The sequence below is a fragment of the Leptodactylus fuscus genome, chromosome 1 (assembly GCF_031893055.1).
Source record: "Leptodactylus fuscus isolate aLepFus1 chromosome 1, aLepFus1.hap2, whole genome shotgun sequence".
Taxonomy (NCBI): domain Eukaryota; kingdom Metazoa; phylum Chordata; class Amphibia; order Anura; family Leptodactylidae; genus Leptodactylus; species Leptodactylus fuscus.
The window spans coordinates 264,083,423-264,100,946 of NC_134265.1; the positions used below are offsets into that span (position 1 = coordinate 264,083,423).

General features: G+C 39.7%; 1 protein-coding gene across 1 annotated transcript in view; it reads left to right on the forward strand.

Annotated features, from left to right (window-relative positions):
* The window catches only part of COL25A1 (collagen type XXV alpha 1 chain), a 305,016-nt gene that overhangs the window by 188,923 nt on the left and 98,569 nt on the right, over positions 1–17,524 (forward strand). Inside the window, exons 6-10 of the mRNA XM_075287294.1 lie at positions 4,721–4,747; positions 4,929–4,955; positions 14,605–14,676; positions 15,670–15,786; positions 17,186–17,221. Of these exons, the coding sequence (XP_075143395.1) occupies positions 4,721–4,747; positions 4,929–4,955; positions 14,605–14,676; positions 15,670–15,786; positions 17,186–17,221 (279 nt within the window). The remainder of the gene's footprint in view (positions 1–4,720; positions 4,748–4,928; positions 4,956–14,604; positions 14,677–15,669; positions 15,787–17,185; positions 17,222–17,524) is intronic.

Here is a 17,524-nt window from a genome sequence, read left to right on the forward strand (position 1 = left end):
GAGCATTTGGATGATCCAGAAGAGTATTGGGAGAATGTCCTATGGTCTGATGAAACCAAACTGGAACTGTTTGGTAGAAACACCACTTTACGTGTTTGGAGGAAAGAGAATACTGAGTTGCATTCATCAAACACCATACCTACTGTAAATCATGGGGGTGGAAACATCATGCTTTGGGGCTGTTTCTCTGCAAAGGGGCCAGGACGATTGATCCGGGTACATGAAAGAATGAATGGGGCCATGTATCGTGAGATTTTGAGTGCAAACCTCCTTCCATCAGCAAGGGCATTGAAGATGAAACGTGGCTGGGTCTTTCAACATGACAATGATCCAAAGCACACCGTCAGGGCAACGAAGGAGTGGCTTTGTAAGAAGCATTTCAAGGTCCTGGAGTGCCTAGCCAGTCTCCAGATCTCAACCCTATAGAAAACCTTTGGAGGGAGTTGAAAGTCCGTGTTGCCAAGCGACAGCCCCAAAACATCACTGCTCTAGAGGAGATCTGCATGTAGGAATGGGCCAACATACCAACAACAGTGTGTGCCAACCTTGTGAAGACTTACAGAAAACGTTTGACCTCTGTCATTGCCAACAAAGGATATATAACAAAGTATTGAGATGAAATTTTGTTACTGACCAAATACTTATTTTCCACCATAATTTGCAAATAAATTCTTACAAAATCTGACAATGTGATTTTCTGGATTTGTTTTCTCATTTTGTCTCTCATAGTTGAGGACTACCTATGATGTAAATTACAGACGCCTCTCATCTTTTTAAGTGGTGGAACTTGCACTATTGGTGACTGACTAAATACTTTTTTGCCCCACTGTATGTGATGTTTTTGGCTCCGATGAAGAGATTGCCTGTTTTTTCAACTGGCAGAAATCTATTTTGAGACTATCTATCTATCTACAGATGTTGCAAAGTTAACCTGAACTTCTTAAATTTGATAAGCTACACTCTATGTCTACATTCTGTGACATTCTATGAAAGAAGACAACAAAAAGCAATGAATAATCACTGAAAACACATTGTTCAATTAATTTTCATTGTTTTTTTTGTTCTAAGAGATAAGATATCATGCTGGACCTGGCTTGCAACCTTAGTTCTGTTTTATCCCAAAGGTCTTTAATAGGGTTGAGGTGAGGGCTTTATGTGGGCCAGTTAAAGGGATTCTATCATTGGAGTCAGTGGTTTTGAGATAAAGACTAGAGATGAGCAAATAGTATTCAAAACTCTAGTTTTGAATATCTCACTCCATAGGAATGAATGGGAGCGGCCGGCGCTTAGCCCCTTCGCGAGCGGCTGCTCCCATTCATTCCTATGGGAGCGGACGTATTTGAATCTAGGATTCGAATACTATTCGCTCAACACTAATAAAGACATGCCTGGATAGCCTTTAAAAAGGCTATTCTACTACTACCTTCTTTTTTTCGATTCTCCCCGCTGTTCTGTTGAAATCCTGGTTAATTACTTTATGTAAATGAGCCCACCGAGCACCCTGGGCGTTCCCTAGGGCCTTCAAGCACCCCCCCCCCCCCACATCATACCTTTATTCACGCCCCTCCATTGCTTGTGCCCCGTCTGACCCTCCTCCTTCCTGGATGCTCTTCCTGCCAGATCGCGCTGCTGCATTTGAATTCTCGGGCATGCGCAGTTCCGCTCCATTCAGGGCAGTACCGTGCCATTTTGGTGTAGCTTGCTATAGAACAGCATACTGAGCTTCTACAGATCACTTCAGGCTGGGTTCACATCACATAGGAGACTCTGTAGGAGATACTGCTAAAAATCGGTGGAGAGAAAACTCCTTCATGAAGGACTTTTCTTTTGGCTTCTTTCAGTTTGTAAACAGGGTCTGCCGATGTCCATGTGTAACCGTTGTTTCAGCAGTCCAGCTCTCCACCGTTTGGTCCCTGGGCGGACGCGAATGGCAGAGAGCACACAGTTAGTGTGAACTAAGAGTAAGATTATTAGGATGAAGAAATTTGTTAAATGTGTCTCACAGCATTTGCTCTTTTATGATGTTGGCTGTGGCATGCTCCATATATTCTGGGATTAGCACCATATAGATACAGTCTTTCTGCAATGAAACAATAATTTGTAATGAATACCACAGGACAGCTTTAAAAAGTAACATGTCAGTATTTTTTGTCGTAATTTTTCAGCACTTAGAACATGTTCACATATTGGAATCTGATGTTGAGGAGGAATCTGCTCTGATTCTGCCTCTCTGTGGTTTTAACACGAGGTGGACATCAGAGAAGGACGCTAAAAACAAACAAAAAAAATTGTGCACAATATTGCCAAGCAGTCCGTAGCAGACCTAGGCACAGAGTCTGCAGCGCAGAAAAATTTTCTTGGCCTAATCAGCAGCGGAAAGCCGTGGCAGAACTCTGAAGCTGTTTCGGCAGTCCACCGCCACTGGAGGGAGAAGGAATCAGATGTCTGCCTCAAATTTCTCTTCATTTTCGACCACATGAATGGCCCTTAAAATGACAGCCTGTGTTCACAAGACAGATCTTACCCCTCATTCACATCTGCGTTTGGTAATCCATTTGGAGAGTCCTGAACGGAATACCAAACGCATTGGTAAACGCACGCGGAAAGCACACAGACCCCATTATAGTCTATGGGGTCTGTGTGCTTTCACTGCACACCACTTGCCAATGCGTTTGGTATTCCATTCGGGGGTCTCCATGCGGACTCCCCGAACGAATTACCAAACGCAGATGTGAATGAGGGGTTACATTTAGCAAGCTTGAACATACCTACATGTACAACTGAAAAAAAAAGTCAATTCCCTATTCCAATGACATGTGAGACACCCTGGACCCCTGGCTGATGCATATTACCTACACTAATACATTGAAGCAAACTATCAGAAAAGTATAGAGATTAGTGCTGCCTAATACAATTGTAGAAAACTTCCATTATTAGTCAGGCTCTCATTCCACTACAAACCGATCTTGAAAGCAGATCAGAAACAGTGAGCACTTTTCGTTGAATTTATTAAACAAGACATAATCTCTACTTCTAACACAAAAACACCTGCCGAGTGGAAGAGAAATGAAAAGTAAGCCGTACACTTTTCACCCTTTGTTCTTATTTTTCAGATATTTTCGCTAGAAATCTCAGTTCTTCCTCGGTACTTCAGTCAGCTGCTTCAAAACATTGCCCTTAGCAAATAGAAGTGACCCTCCTTACCTTCCCCCACACATAGTAAAGCATCTATGGCAGATAATATAGCATATTTGTATGATATTAATATGTACATGGAATATCTATATTTAAGAGAAGAGTGGTATAGACAGAATTGGTAGCTTTCTACCACAGCATGTCCTCTCTCATAGTCAGTTCTTTGCAATATCAGAAAAGTGGAGTGACTGGATATTGTTGAACGTTATGTAGTTTGCCTTCCTCCGGATCCTCGAGTTTTCAGCAAAGACCTTGTCTTAAACAATGCCTTCACCCTGCCCTGGTGTTTTAAGACATTGGGCAACAAAAGCAACACATCCATGTAAGACTAAATATAAAATAATTGAATAGAAAATTAGACCTTGGATTAAGAATTCTGCACATAGTGAATGGCACTTATGACAGACTGTTTTATGTAAATGTACATAACCTTTTTTATTATGTTGGAACATGCATATTTTTTTTACTATGACGCTTCGAAAAAAAAAATATTTTAGATTATTCAAGGTCCCATGCACATTCAGAATGATCTTGATTCCCATGCTGAAGGCCATGTTCTTTGTAAGCAAATTTAAGGAAAAGTCTTGCAATGTTCCTTTTGTCTGTTACATTGTGCGAGTAGGTCTTAATATCAAATATGGGATCCATACGGTGATCTCTACGCTGTCTAAATAGAATCTCAAACTGAAAAATGTGTAAATAATTGTATTTCCTGTACCAAAAGGGGTTTCTAGGATTTTATTACTGATGACCTATGCTTTGGATAGGTGATCAATATAACATTGGTGGCGAACAAGTACCCAGCATCCCCACCATGTAACTGATATCAAAATGCTGCTGCAGCTCTGCTCTTATTCAAGTCAATGATCCCGGAAAACCCATTTAGGCTGGGGCCCCAGGGTCCGGAAACGTTGTGATTTACCTGCGGCAGAAACACTGTGGGAAAAATCTCTGTGTTTTATAATAACTGCAAAGTAGATGGGATTTTTGCCACTCCCATACCCACTTTGTGGTACAAACCGCTGTGCGGACACTCTGTGATTTCCAGAACCGGCGCAGTTTTGGAAATTGCAGCATGTCGATTATATCTATGGAAACGCCGGCGGCTTCCCCATAGATATAATTGTAACAGAAAGTGCGCGGAGGAAAACTCGACTAGTTTTCTGTTGAAAGCGCTGTGGGAAGAACTGCGATACAGTCCCATAGCACTTTATAGCTGCAGATCATCTTGTGGGGCCTTTGACTTAAGCAGACTTAAAGTTCAGGATTTGTTAGACGCAAATTGACTAAATGATATTCAGATATTGTGTGCTACACCTGTAATTTTAGGACAAACTCCAATCTCCAGTATCTTATTTTAGCTTCCCACTGGCAAAAGTGGAGAGGTGATGTGCCAAAGTGGTGTGGGCATGACTGCTGGGAACATTACAAGAACTGGGCAATGGGTACATTGTTAAGTATTGAGCAGGTGTCTTACAAATGTAAATAGTTTAAGATGTACAATAACTGTTGTTATGTGTTACAGGGTCCTGCTGGTCCAAAAGGTGACAAGGTCAGTAGAAATAAATTAAATGTATGGATTTTATAAGTGGAATGGCAAATCCATGCTGATGTTCAACTGGAGCATAATAATGGATATTAAGATCTGTGACATACAACCAGCATTTGTGAGAGAGTCACAGGGTAGCACAGAGTCCTTGTTAAAACTATCATCTCATCTTTCCCCTTTGCAGGGAGATCAAGGTGATCAGGGCCCTCGGGTAAGCACTTTCAAAGAATGTTGCACTGCTAAACACATTAGATCAAATCCTAGCTAAAGCTAGTATTAACACAGTAGCCCCACTGTGTATCTATGTCTAATAACTGCATCTTTCGCTGCATGCTCCAGTCACTACCTCAGCAAAGTCAGTGTATTGTACATGTGTTGTGCACATAACAAAATAACGCTTCTAGTACCAATCACCCGGTGGAACCCATATAAAACTGGAATTAGGATACGTAATACAAGGGACTTCTCTAGAGTTGTATATACAGTATGTAATAGCAATAATGGAAACAACTGAACTGACATTAGTTGAAAATATTACTACTACAATTTAAAGTATGGTAGTCGAAGTGCCACATTGATGTTATGTCAGGACCCATAGCAGACACCGGTGGCATAGAATACCTAGATCTATAATTACTTCCCAATGTATAATCAAAAATAGCCAAGAATATATCTGTCTATGATTATATATCACATAGTTTGCCTTATTTATTACAGTTAATAGGTACACAGGTTTACATAGCTGGCTATATACATGAGATCATTGGCCTAAATAAACTAGTTTGATTGTATAACTGGACCATCTCCTATAATGTATTGCCAATGGAGAGCGGTTGACAAACTGATCTGTTATAAGAACAGTTATAATGTGCCATCTTATATGACCGATCCCCCATTTTGAAAGACCGTCCATAGTAATGTTTCCAATCCTACAGCTTTTGTTCATAGTCACGAATATCTGTACTACTGTCATAGTTTCATTGCTAGCAATGAGTGCCGGGGCCATATGCCAGGTCCTTTTCTAGTACCCCTGATCTCGCAGAGCTAGTGATCCCTTCATTCAATTTTATGTACATCTGGCACCTCTACAGGTGCTGCTTGGTATCCCAGCAGTGGCGTAACTACCACCGTAGCAGCAGAGGCAGCTGCCACAGGGCCCAGAACATTAGGGGCCCGGTGACAGCCGCTACCGCTGCTATCATTATACTCGGGGGTCTTTTCGGACCCCCGAGTATAATGATCGGCGGCCCGGGAGAGGTAAGGAACATAAAAAACACTGTTACTTACCTCTCCACGATCCGGGAAGGCTTCGGCCTAGTCGTCTGATGTCTCATGATTCCGGCCTGCGTCCCGGGTCATGTAACATCTGACGTCATTGAAGATGGACTACTTCGGAGACCGACAGCGTAGGAGCTGGGAGATAGGTGAGCAACAAAGGTTTTTTATGTTTTTTTCCCCCTGGATCTCCGATTATTATTCTCTGGGGTCTGGAAAGACCCCAGAGTATAATAATTGTTTGTGGGTGTTCATTATGGGGCATAATGGTGTGTGCAGGGGCCACTATGGGGTACAATACTGTGTGGAGGGGCCACTATGGGGACATAATAGTGTTTGTAGGGGCCACTATGGGGCATAATACTGTGTGGGGGCCACTGAGGAACATAATACTATGTGCAGGGGCCACTATGAGGTATAATACTGTGTTCAGGGGCCACTATGGGGCATGACAGAGCGCACAGGAATGTGTAGGAGGGGGTCGGTCGAGGTCTTTGGTGTTGGTCGGGGGGGGGTGTGGCCATGTCAAAAGGGGCCCCGCCATTCCTAGTTACGCCACTGTATCCCAGGAATAGTCAGAATCTACCAGCACCTCTGACTATGAGCCCACAGTACAGTCAAAAGTTTTTTTATGTTTGGTCTTCATCTCATGTCTATGGTCAGTTTTACAAACAACTATATGAAGCTTTATTACAGAGTTATGAACCATAAAGGCTGAAGTATGTACAAGAAGTGAATCATGTCACCGAAACTGTGCTTCCCAACATGGCTACGTGCAGGGTATTGAGATGGAAGAGAACAGTCATTGCTTGACAACTCTAATGCATTGTTCCATATTATAGATAACAACTTACAATTGATGTAACATCAATATAATAAGGCCAATATACACTTCTAGATATCTGATGACAACTGGTACTGAACATCATTCCAGTGTAGTGTAGCCTGTTAAGTGATCAGAATAGCAAATCGGGACATTCCACTTCTAATCTGTGTTTGTATACTAACCCTGTAATAATATTGTGGTGGTGTATATATTGTTATATGACATAATATTTATACCATAGGCTGTGCAGAAGCATACTTTCGATAACCAGTTGCTTGTAGCAAAACAGCTGTATCTACAATAATGGAAATCATGGAAATGCAATAAATATATTCAGTAGAATTAAATACAGGAAAATACATAATGATAAAACACTATGGCTTACTCTCATCTCCTTGCTACTGTCTATTAAAAGCCTCACTAGCAGGGAGCAGTTCCCAACCATCAGTCATGGATGTAGACAAGATACAATCTAGGTATATTTGACAGGGATGTAATGAAATGTTTGTGGCTTTGTAATTATTTCTAAGTATTTGCATTTCAGCAGGACGTTCCTGATCTATCACCCTATCTCCTAGGCAAATGTAAGGGAGAGCAATTAAGTATGTTATGTTCCATAAACGGCAATGCTATATTTTAGAAGATGAGCTCTTTAATTAAAATGAAAAGAGAATAGATCCGTGCCCTCGGAACTGAGTGTTTTATATCCATGGCAAGTGCACCCCTATGGTATAAATAATATATGTGATGTCATGCCGTGTAATAGGGATTTTGTTATTCACGCTGAGATGGCAACTGCGAGTAATCCTCTCATTAGACACAATCTCTCAGCAGTAATATTAAAATCCAGATTTCACAGTGTGTGTATTGTAATCGATGTTTGTACACTGTGCGTGCTAGTTGTGTATATAGTCCCAGTATAAACCTTTCTATAATTCCCATTACATTTTACATATATTGACTTTCCAACTCCCCACACGAATAAGAGTTAAAACCCCTCTCTTCTTTCACAATGCACCGCCTGACATTTTACACTGTCCCAGACAATTTTTCCTTATTAAATATACATGGGCCTCCTCATTAAATCCTGTATTATCACACAGCCGCAATATCTACAATAATAGAATTGCAGGAAATAAGAAATATATAATAGAATTAAATGCATGGGATACAATACATGATGATAAAAAACAACTATGGTTTACAGAAAATACAAAGTGAAGATAATCTATTGCTAAAATTGTTTTCAGAAAAAGAAGTATATCTGTTAGAAAAATACAATTGGCAAGGGAATAATAGAGAACTAATGATGCATATATTTCTGCATATATTTGACAGTTATGCCTTATCTTAGCATACTAAAGGAAAACGCTGAGTGACTTGCCAGGATTGATAAATAGAAGTTCTGTCCTCTGTATTCTCTTTTAGAATGTCAAGGCAAACTCCATAATTGAGTATCAGGTTTAAGCAGCACCAAAGTGCTTAAGGCAACCTAGGCAATAAGCCCTTGCACCAACCAAGTGCTTTCAGAGATATGATTTACAGCAGCTACATGGACTACAGGAATCTTTATAATGGAGATGATCATTGACTTCCATATGATATTGTTGTGGGCATGCTTTGTGGCATGTGCAGAGGTCATTGGTCAGGAGGGAGAAGTGGTGAGCTGTTTTGATTAGTGTCATGCTATATTGCCTATTTATTTTACCTTTCATTTTAATCCTGCCTATGATGTTTATGAGATGGCTGTTGAAAAGTAATCTCTACAGAACAGGAAGTACCAGTATTAGTCTTTTACGAGTTTTAGAGTTTAAAGTGAAAACTATAAGAATTAATGACTTAGAAATATGGAGAGTGATATAAAAAATAAAAATAAACATTTTTTTTCCTCCAAAAATGTGTTTAAAGGGGCTCTATCACTGGGAAAAGTCATTTTTAACTAATCACATCCTTGCATAGCCTTTAGAAAGTCTATTCCACACTTACCTTTAGTATGTAGATTGCCTCAGTGGTTTCTGAATAAGTCTGTTTTTATTCATATGCTAATTAGACTGTTGCACGATGCATCGTGCACTCCTCGCCTGTTTTTTACTATGGGAGGCTGCTGCTGATGATGACACAGCTTCCTGTTTGCTTCACACACATAGGAGATAATAGGAGAGAGGAGGCTGCTGGGAACTTCCTGTACTGGCTGAAAGGTCATTACCATATTAATAAAAACGGAGTTATTCAGAAACCACTGGGAAATCTACATACGAAAGGTAGGTGTGGAATAGACTTTCTAAAGGCTATGCAAGGATGTGATTAGTTAAAAATGACTTTTCCCAGTGATAAAGCCCCTTTAACTTAAAAACAACTTCAAATTATTAACAGGTTTTATGGAAACAAAAGCAACATTTATCAAGCAGAACTAGGCTTTGTGCTAAGACTCAACCTCAGGATCAATATCTTCTTTTAGTATTTTTTTTTTTAGATACATTCTTTATTTATAAATAGTTTACAAGTAAACAATACACAAAGCAAAACAATAACCAGGCAGGGCCGGAGGTACCGGACCCGCAGAACCAAATCACACAAATAAACATGCCCAAGCGGACGCAACAGAACAGGACAATGGGAAATAGAAGCCAACCACATACCTAGGATCACCATGGAAGGGAATCTTTTAGTAGATTGGATGGTGCAGCATGTTGCACTATTTTTCCAGGTTAAGGAATAAAGGGTCCATTTTTAATTAACACTTCGTTTATGAAGTCAGAAGATATGCTTACCAATGCAATTTTTATCCAAAAATGGGTTCTGGGCCTAAATACATAGGAGAATAAAATCATGACTAAACAATGTGTACGGTTAACAACATTGTATTCTCTTGAAACCCAAATGGAACATTTGTGTGCCAGTGTGGCTGCTAATAGCGTGGACTTGTAGTTGTAACATGCTGATTTTATATAGGGCAATGCATCAAAGGGGTTACCACATTGTCAAAATTGATAATATATCCCTAAGATAGACCAACAATTTTAGATTGGTGGGAGTTCAATTGTCTCGCAAACCTCAGATCAGCTGCTTATATTCCGGGCACCATGTTGTTCACTCTCTGAATTATTGGTAGCACCATGTATGGGTACTGCAGTCCCATTGCAGCCCGAGAAAACAGTTGCGCCCCCACTGATCTAAAATTGTTTGCCTGTCTTAAGGATAGGCCATCAAGTTTGGAAAGGAGGAGAATCCCTTTAAGCTGGCAGAAACCATCTACCATAAATCCTCCTTTAAAAAATGGGCAAAGTAACTTTTCACTTACTTGACATTGTTTTGATGCTGCAAACACGCTGCACTCCAGTGTCTGAAACATAAATGTTACTCAGCATGAAATAAAGGATATATTAATAATTTTTATGTCTTAGACTTCTCACTCAACAGCTGGTATTTAATTAGTCTTGGTGTCTTGTTGCGGCAGTAATAGACCTCTGAGGACACCTCGCTACCATTTTCATACATAGATTTTGTCCTCATGGTGTTCTCAGAATAAGTTACCTACCAGCTGGGACTGCATAGAAATAGATAGCATCTTAAGAATGTTTTGTCCAGAAGGAATTCATTTACCAAAAAATAAGAGTGTCCAGGAGTTTACTGTATTATCTTAACCTCAGTGAGCTGAGTGTTTCAGCAGATATCTCCCTCTGCTAGAACAGTTAATACTTCATGAGCCACCTTCTATTAGTTGAGAAGCTTCCTGTTATTTTATACTTTGATGAACAGTGTACTATTGTGGTTTGTCCTGCAAGAGTCATTGGAGATCATGATTTGTCTTCATAAACCGGGCTGAAGTCCATGGCTGTAAAGAAGTGTAATATTCTTTTTATGTCACAAAACTCATTACAGAGACTAGTTTTGGAAGTCCTAATGCTGTGTCACTGTCCACAACCGCATGCTATGTCATAGCAGGTTTTATTCCCGTAACTTTTCACAGCAAAAGGTTTATTCATTAAGGCAGTGTACGGTTTTTATATGTATTGTGCTCTAGTGATCTTGAGGAGTATCAATGTATTGTACGAGCTGGAACTACGACCTATCCCATCCATTAAAATGATTTGGGCTGAGTGTCAATGCCATTCACAGCCACAACACAATATATGGAGCTGTCTCTGATTCCAGAGAACAGCGACCCCTTCAGGCAGCTAAACAGTGGGAGGGTAAGAAGTGAGACCCCAGACCAATGTGTTACTGACAGCCTAACCTGGTAATGTTCTATCTGAGATGATGTGATACGTCTTCCATTCTGCACCTAGACTAGACATTTTGTGTCCTATTAGCAACCATTTCTAGATGGGACCATTGCTCATGCTCTCTGCACTCTACATAGTCTTCATTTTCTTTACCATGCTTTGGCTTTCCGCCCAATGACTTCCATGCATTGCAGAACCTTTGAACATCTATTGCACACCCTATAACCAGACATAGACACACATTTTACAGCACATTCAATACCAGATTCTCTTATACCCTTGTAGCACAGTTCACTACTCATTTTAATGACTGGCAAAACAATGTCACTTTAATGTAGATGAACAGACTCTGCAGCGCTACGTGTAATTAGACACCATCCATTTTCCATATTTTGTCTATATTTTCTTATGTGATACATTACTTTTTGTCAGCCTATTAAATGAATATGACATATTATTTTGTGATATGTCACCAGCCTTGATACTTAAGCCGATGTTTCAGAATACAATTTTCTGTAATAACTTTTTTTTTCAATAATGAAATCCAGTACTTTCTCATTGTGTAAGTCAAATGTCGCTCTTCTGAATTATTTGACCATAAATTATAACCTTGTCATAAATCACCTGTTCTACAACAAACAACATGGTTGGTGTAACTACACATCAAAGCGTCTTTGTACTACCCCATGTTACCCTCTGTGCTACTTCCTATAATTGAATGTCATAATCTGATTATAATTACACATTTTGGATGGTTCTTGGATCATAAATCTCAAGTAGTCTGCAGCTTGGTCAGAATTGACACGTACTGATCTCATGTATAACCACTGTAAGAACAAGGGTCACATTCTGTAATTAACAATAAATAGCATGTAATTCACATTGAATCTGCTGTGACTAATAGAATTACCCAGTGTCATCCACAGAAGTGTTTTCGAGTCTCGACAGACCGATGTTGTGCACAGGCTCCATACATCTCATTTATGAATGAAGTCAACTTGCCAACTTTCTTCAGAATGACCTTTCACCTTGTGCATTGCAGAGTCTTAGAGCTGAAAGGATACAATGATTACAAAAACAGCTCCTTATGAGGAAATCAGGAAAAAGCATACCACCATAGTTCGGTTTTTTGTGTCTAAAAGCTCAAAATACATTCATCTGGAGACACAGGGATTTTTTGAGCTGAGGGTTGTAACTCCCAGCAGTATGTGTGACCTGTATAGAAATATCACTTACTGGACTTCTAATTTGCCAGAGTACATAGCAGAAGAATAAAACGAGAAGCAACAGAATTGCTGTGATTTAGAGCCAGAAGTGGGGAGCGGGCTGCCACACAGTGTCAGGCTCGCTCTGGCCGGGAGCCTGTGTGAAGCAACGTGTAATAGCAGCAGCTGGCTGTAACCTAAGGAAGTGCAAAGGAAGCAGCAGGTGGCAGGTCTTGTAGCCATGCGCTCTTTGCAAGCACATAACCTTATGATCTGAATCTCTATTGGAAATGCAGAAACGGGGGGAAAGTCTCAAAGAGATGTAAAATCTTTAGCATCTTACACGCTTTCTATAGCTGTTTCTCCAGTTCAGTGTGTATCATATAGACCTAGGATTTGTTGCAACAGGTGGAGTATCCTCCGAGCTGGGGCTGAAGCATTAGAAGATGATTATCAGGCAATTAATATTAATGAAATCATGTCCGTAGGGAAATTCGGCTTCCTATTGTCTTTTCTAATTAGACCCCAAACCTAATAACTTTGTGAGAGAAGCGTTTGATAAGTGACTGCTCTAAATGTTTAGGTAGTTTCTTAGCAACAGATATAAGAGACAGTAGGTGACACTACTTGGTAGCCACAATCCAGTGGTGTAAGATGCTATACTGGAGAAGTCATGGTAGAAGCTATTGAGTAATGCTCACAGGGAGAATTACTGCTTGACCCCCTTAAAGGGGTTTTCCAGGACTTGTTAAATTCCCTAGAATATAGGCTATCAAGAGCAAATTGGTGGGAGTCCAACTCCTTCCACCACCACTAGTCAACTGACTGTACAGGTTGTAGTTCTATGGCAAGTCCTCTCCATTGTGTACCAGGTACAGAACCAAGAATTTTGGTATGATTGTATCTGACATAGCAGCTTAATCCTAGTCATAAATTCACAGAGCGCTGTTGATAGGCAGGGTTGCCATGTCCGAGATCCCAGCAATTTAAAATTGATGTCACTGAGAACACGTTTAAGGGGAATCAGTAGGGAAGACTAGTAGGGACTTCAAAGATACAGTCTGGCTGTACATATAAAACATATACATACATGTTATACTTCTTATAAAAGGTATTATAATAACTCATATTAATATAAATATATTTTATTTCGTGATAGGGGTCAGTTCAGGTAAAACTGCTTATCTTTATATTTCATCGACCCTTGTTCGATCCACTGTATGGATATGGGGCATATTATACATTCCCTACACTCTGCGTTAAACTCCTTCAGTTTTAATACTTGGACTGGTTGCTCAGGGATAGTAATGTTGATATTGGTGGATACATCATGTTCCTTTTGACGTTAAGATCTCAAACTATTGCAGGTTAGCTGGTATGATAGGCAATAAAATAGATCAGATAATATATAGATACTATATATGAATGCAATACTGATGAACTCCATTGTAAAATAAGAGAGGGGTACAAGTTCTTACCTTTATCATTTACTGAAGTAAATGTGATCCTCATAGCAGATCCTCATTGTCTAAACTTAGCCACATTAAACCAGAACACATACAGTATTAGCAGATATTTATGGACCAATGTTACACAGTGAAGTAGTTGCTCACATGTATGTTGTTCACTTACCATAACCACACAATTCTAACAACTGTTCTTCCTTTTGTTCATAATCCACTGTAAATTGTCTTTGTGGTGTACTTGTGTTGTTCTGTTTTGGTGCTATGTTATGTTGTGTCCCCAGGGTTTGCCAGGCTACCCCACAATGGCTGCTCTCCATAGTAATCAGATCCTCACCGTCAAGGTTTGTGGATGATGTGCCTGTGTCCAGTCAGGAGTCCAGCAGCATAAGCAGTGAACACAAGAAGCATGCTCTACCAAAGCCCAGCAGCAAAAATAGTCGTTTGATGAATATTAGATATTGTTTTAAAGTAACCACTGTTATTCAGATGAGGGCATACCTATCAATGATGGCATATTGTGTCACTTACTGCTGCCTGGAGCCTCTGACTGCATGGACAGTACTGCTGGCACTTTGTTGTGGGAATCTGTGCCAACCAAATCCTAAAACATACTGGGTAGCCAGCCTAAGAAGAAAGCACACTGTGGTGACTATATATTCCAAGGAAAGAGTAAATATTCAGAACATAACTTTAAAAATTGGATAAAGCACAGGTTCCTTCCATACAAGCTGCCAGTGTGTACTCTGCTGTACATTGTATTTCTAATGCTTATGTCTCTATTTCTTTCTACGGGCCTTCTGATGTCTATCCTTCAACTTTCTCACCTCTGAACTCCAACCTTTGACTTGGCTTCACTGATCAGATGGTGTTTCCTAAGATCAATCATGGCTTTCTCTCTGCTGATCAGCAGCTCATTAAACGCCGGCTGATTAAGGTAGCGCAAAACGGTTTAGGAGATTTCTTTTCAATTAAGAGACTTTTTTCTAGAATTTACAATCACATACTTTGTACATTGACTTTTCCCAGGTAATTTATTTCAGCAATAAAAATATCAAAGAGTTGTGCAGGGTTAGAATAAAATGGCTGCGTTTATTCCTGAAGCAGTGCCACAGCTGTCCTCAGGTTGCACATGGTATTGCAACTCGCATACATTTGGTTTACTGGAACTTAGATATAATACCATAGGCAACTCAATGGACAGCTGGGTGTTTATTGATGAATTGGGCTGTATATTTCTAGCCTTGTACAACACCTTTAATGTATTTATGACCTTTCTTGTATTAAATGACACTAGATAAATAGATTAACTGAATAGTTTTTGTTTATTATTATGTTAAACATTAAGGAAGAAATATATATTTAGATAGTATTAATAGAACACTTGGAAACTTATTTAATGGAAGAATTTGCAGTTGAATCTTTGCCTTCTGTTACTTCTGCCAAACTCTGCCTATCCTATTGCATTCTTGCGCAGTGCATGCTTTACAGTGCCTCAGGCAAGCAGAGGTGGGATTGCAGGGGCTCAGAGTTCCATCCACTACTTAAAGAGATGCTAAACGGACAAATCTGTATAGACCATGACACTTTGTAATGTGTTTCTTAGCAGAAAATACATGTATCATGTTTAATAGTTTGCATCTATAGAATCACAATGGCTAAAGATGAACTTGGAATCCCACCTGTCTAAATGCTCTGCTTGCCACAACTGAACTATGCATTTTTATGACCAATACATCTTGATTGAACAATAAAACCAGTTTATGATAGCAAAAATAGTTATGTTCTCTCATTTATTTTTTGATATTTATTTCATCAGGTGTCACTCAGGCATTCAGTGAAACTGTAGGGACCCTATGCATTGCAAATATGTTGAAATCACTAAGAAATCCTGTTGCTGAGATATTCTAACTATTTGCTTATTATTAAGGGTGATCAAGGACAGGCCGGGCCACCAGGCCCACCAGGGCCTCCTGGACCACCAGGTCCCAGGGGTCCCCCAGGTGACACCGGCAAAGATGGGCCAAGAGGATTATCTGGAGTCCCAGTAAGTCAACACCTTTCCACAGGATGTGACATTCAGTCTGTATAGAGAATGCATTAAATGTATTAAAAACTTCATAGACAGGGAATGGAAAGAGAAATACGGAGTAGAAAACATTGAAAAATATAAAACTGCTACTGTTTTGCTATATTTTTGTTTTTGAGGTTTTTTTTTACTTTGCAGTTTTTCTAATTTTGTAAAGATCCACAACATACTGATATATAAAAAACTTAACGTTTAATATTTAAGTTAAAGTATTAAAGTCCTATAGGACACTCAAAAATAGAACAATCTTACCAGTTCAAATGATGGATTAAGTTTAACCAAAGTGAGAGTAGATCACACCAAATCATCAAAGGAGTCAGAGTCCAACATCAATAGGTAGTGGAGGACCTGGGGCGGGTTCGCACCAACTCCCGATCTCCGTTATGCAGGACTCTGTTTCCTGCCTGAGAAACTGGGCAGGAGACGGAAACCGTCAGGCAGTTTTCAAACCCATTCATTTGAATGGATTTGAAAAGTGTCTGCCGGTGAGCGCCCGTGAGCGTCTTCTGCTCTCCACGGCAAAACCAGTTTTTTTTAACCGAACACAAAGTTGGACATGCAGGACTTTGTGTCCGGTTAAAAAAAAACGGTTTTGCCGCGGAGAGCAGAAGACGCTCACGGGCGCTCACTGTGGGACAGTGAATGCAGGTTTCCGTCTTCTGCCAACAGAAAACGGAAACCTGCATAATGGAGATCAGGCACTGGTGTGCCCGCCCATATCCTATATTTACCCTACCACCCTGAGAAAATTGACTCGCCCTGACAAGGGCAGTACCATTACTTGCCCTAATAAGTCCAAAATACACCTCTATCCGATGCGTTTTGTAACCCTGTGATGGGTACTCATCAGGGGATATGAAAGGCTGAACTCATTCATTCCAGCTATGCTCCAAACCTGAACATAGGGGAGCTCTTCCTCTCACAGTGGATAAAAATGCATTTTTGATAAATTATGTATTTTAGAAAGTAGGCGGGGTGAGAGTGTTTAGATTAGTGTAGGGATTCGCTTTTATCCCGAACAACCCCTTTAAGGTTACATTGTAGTTTTGTTCAGTTCTGTACTATATATGTTTTTTATACTCCCAAGATATTATTTTTCCTTCCTTGGCTTGATAGAGGAAAGTTTTATGACTTGTTCTTTGTCTGTGTGTAGACAGTAAAGTATTCACGACTTCCCATATAAACATATAGATGTTTGGCTAGTCGTTCTCACAACAGAATTTTAAGTCATTTTTAAAACCTATTGTAAAGAATGAAAGTAGGTCTGTTAAATGTATGTCTGCTTGAGATCATTGCTTTTTTATGGTGACTTGCCGGCTTTCATAAAATAATGAATCAGATTCTGACTCTCTTTTAGGGGGAACCAGGAATACCAGGGGAGCAAGGCTTACTGGTAAGTACAGTATCTCTTTTATTCCTACTACCATAGCTTTGATTCTGCAAAGCTGTAAAAGTGAAGATGCCAACATATCTACTTAAACCCAATCATGTCTAATATAAAATAAATTATATTCATAGTAATAGTATTATATTATAATTGTATTGCCAAAATTGCAAAAACCAATTAGTCTTTGGCTGCAAATGCCTGGATGTGAAATGTTTCTCTATACTATTTAAGTTAGAGCTGTGATATTTCCAACAGCATGCCCATGTTTTAATGGTTTATATAAAATAAAGACATTCACTGTTATTTATG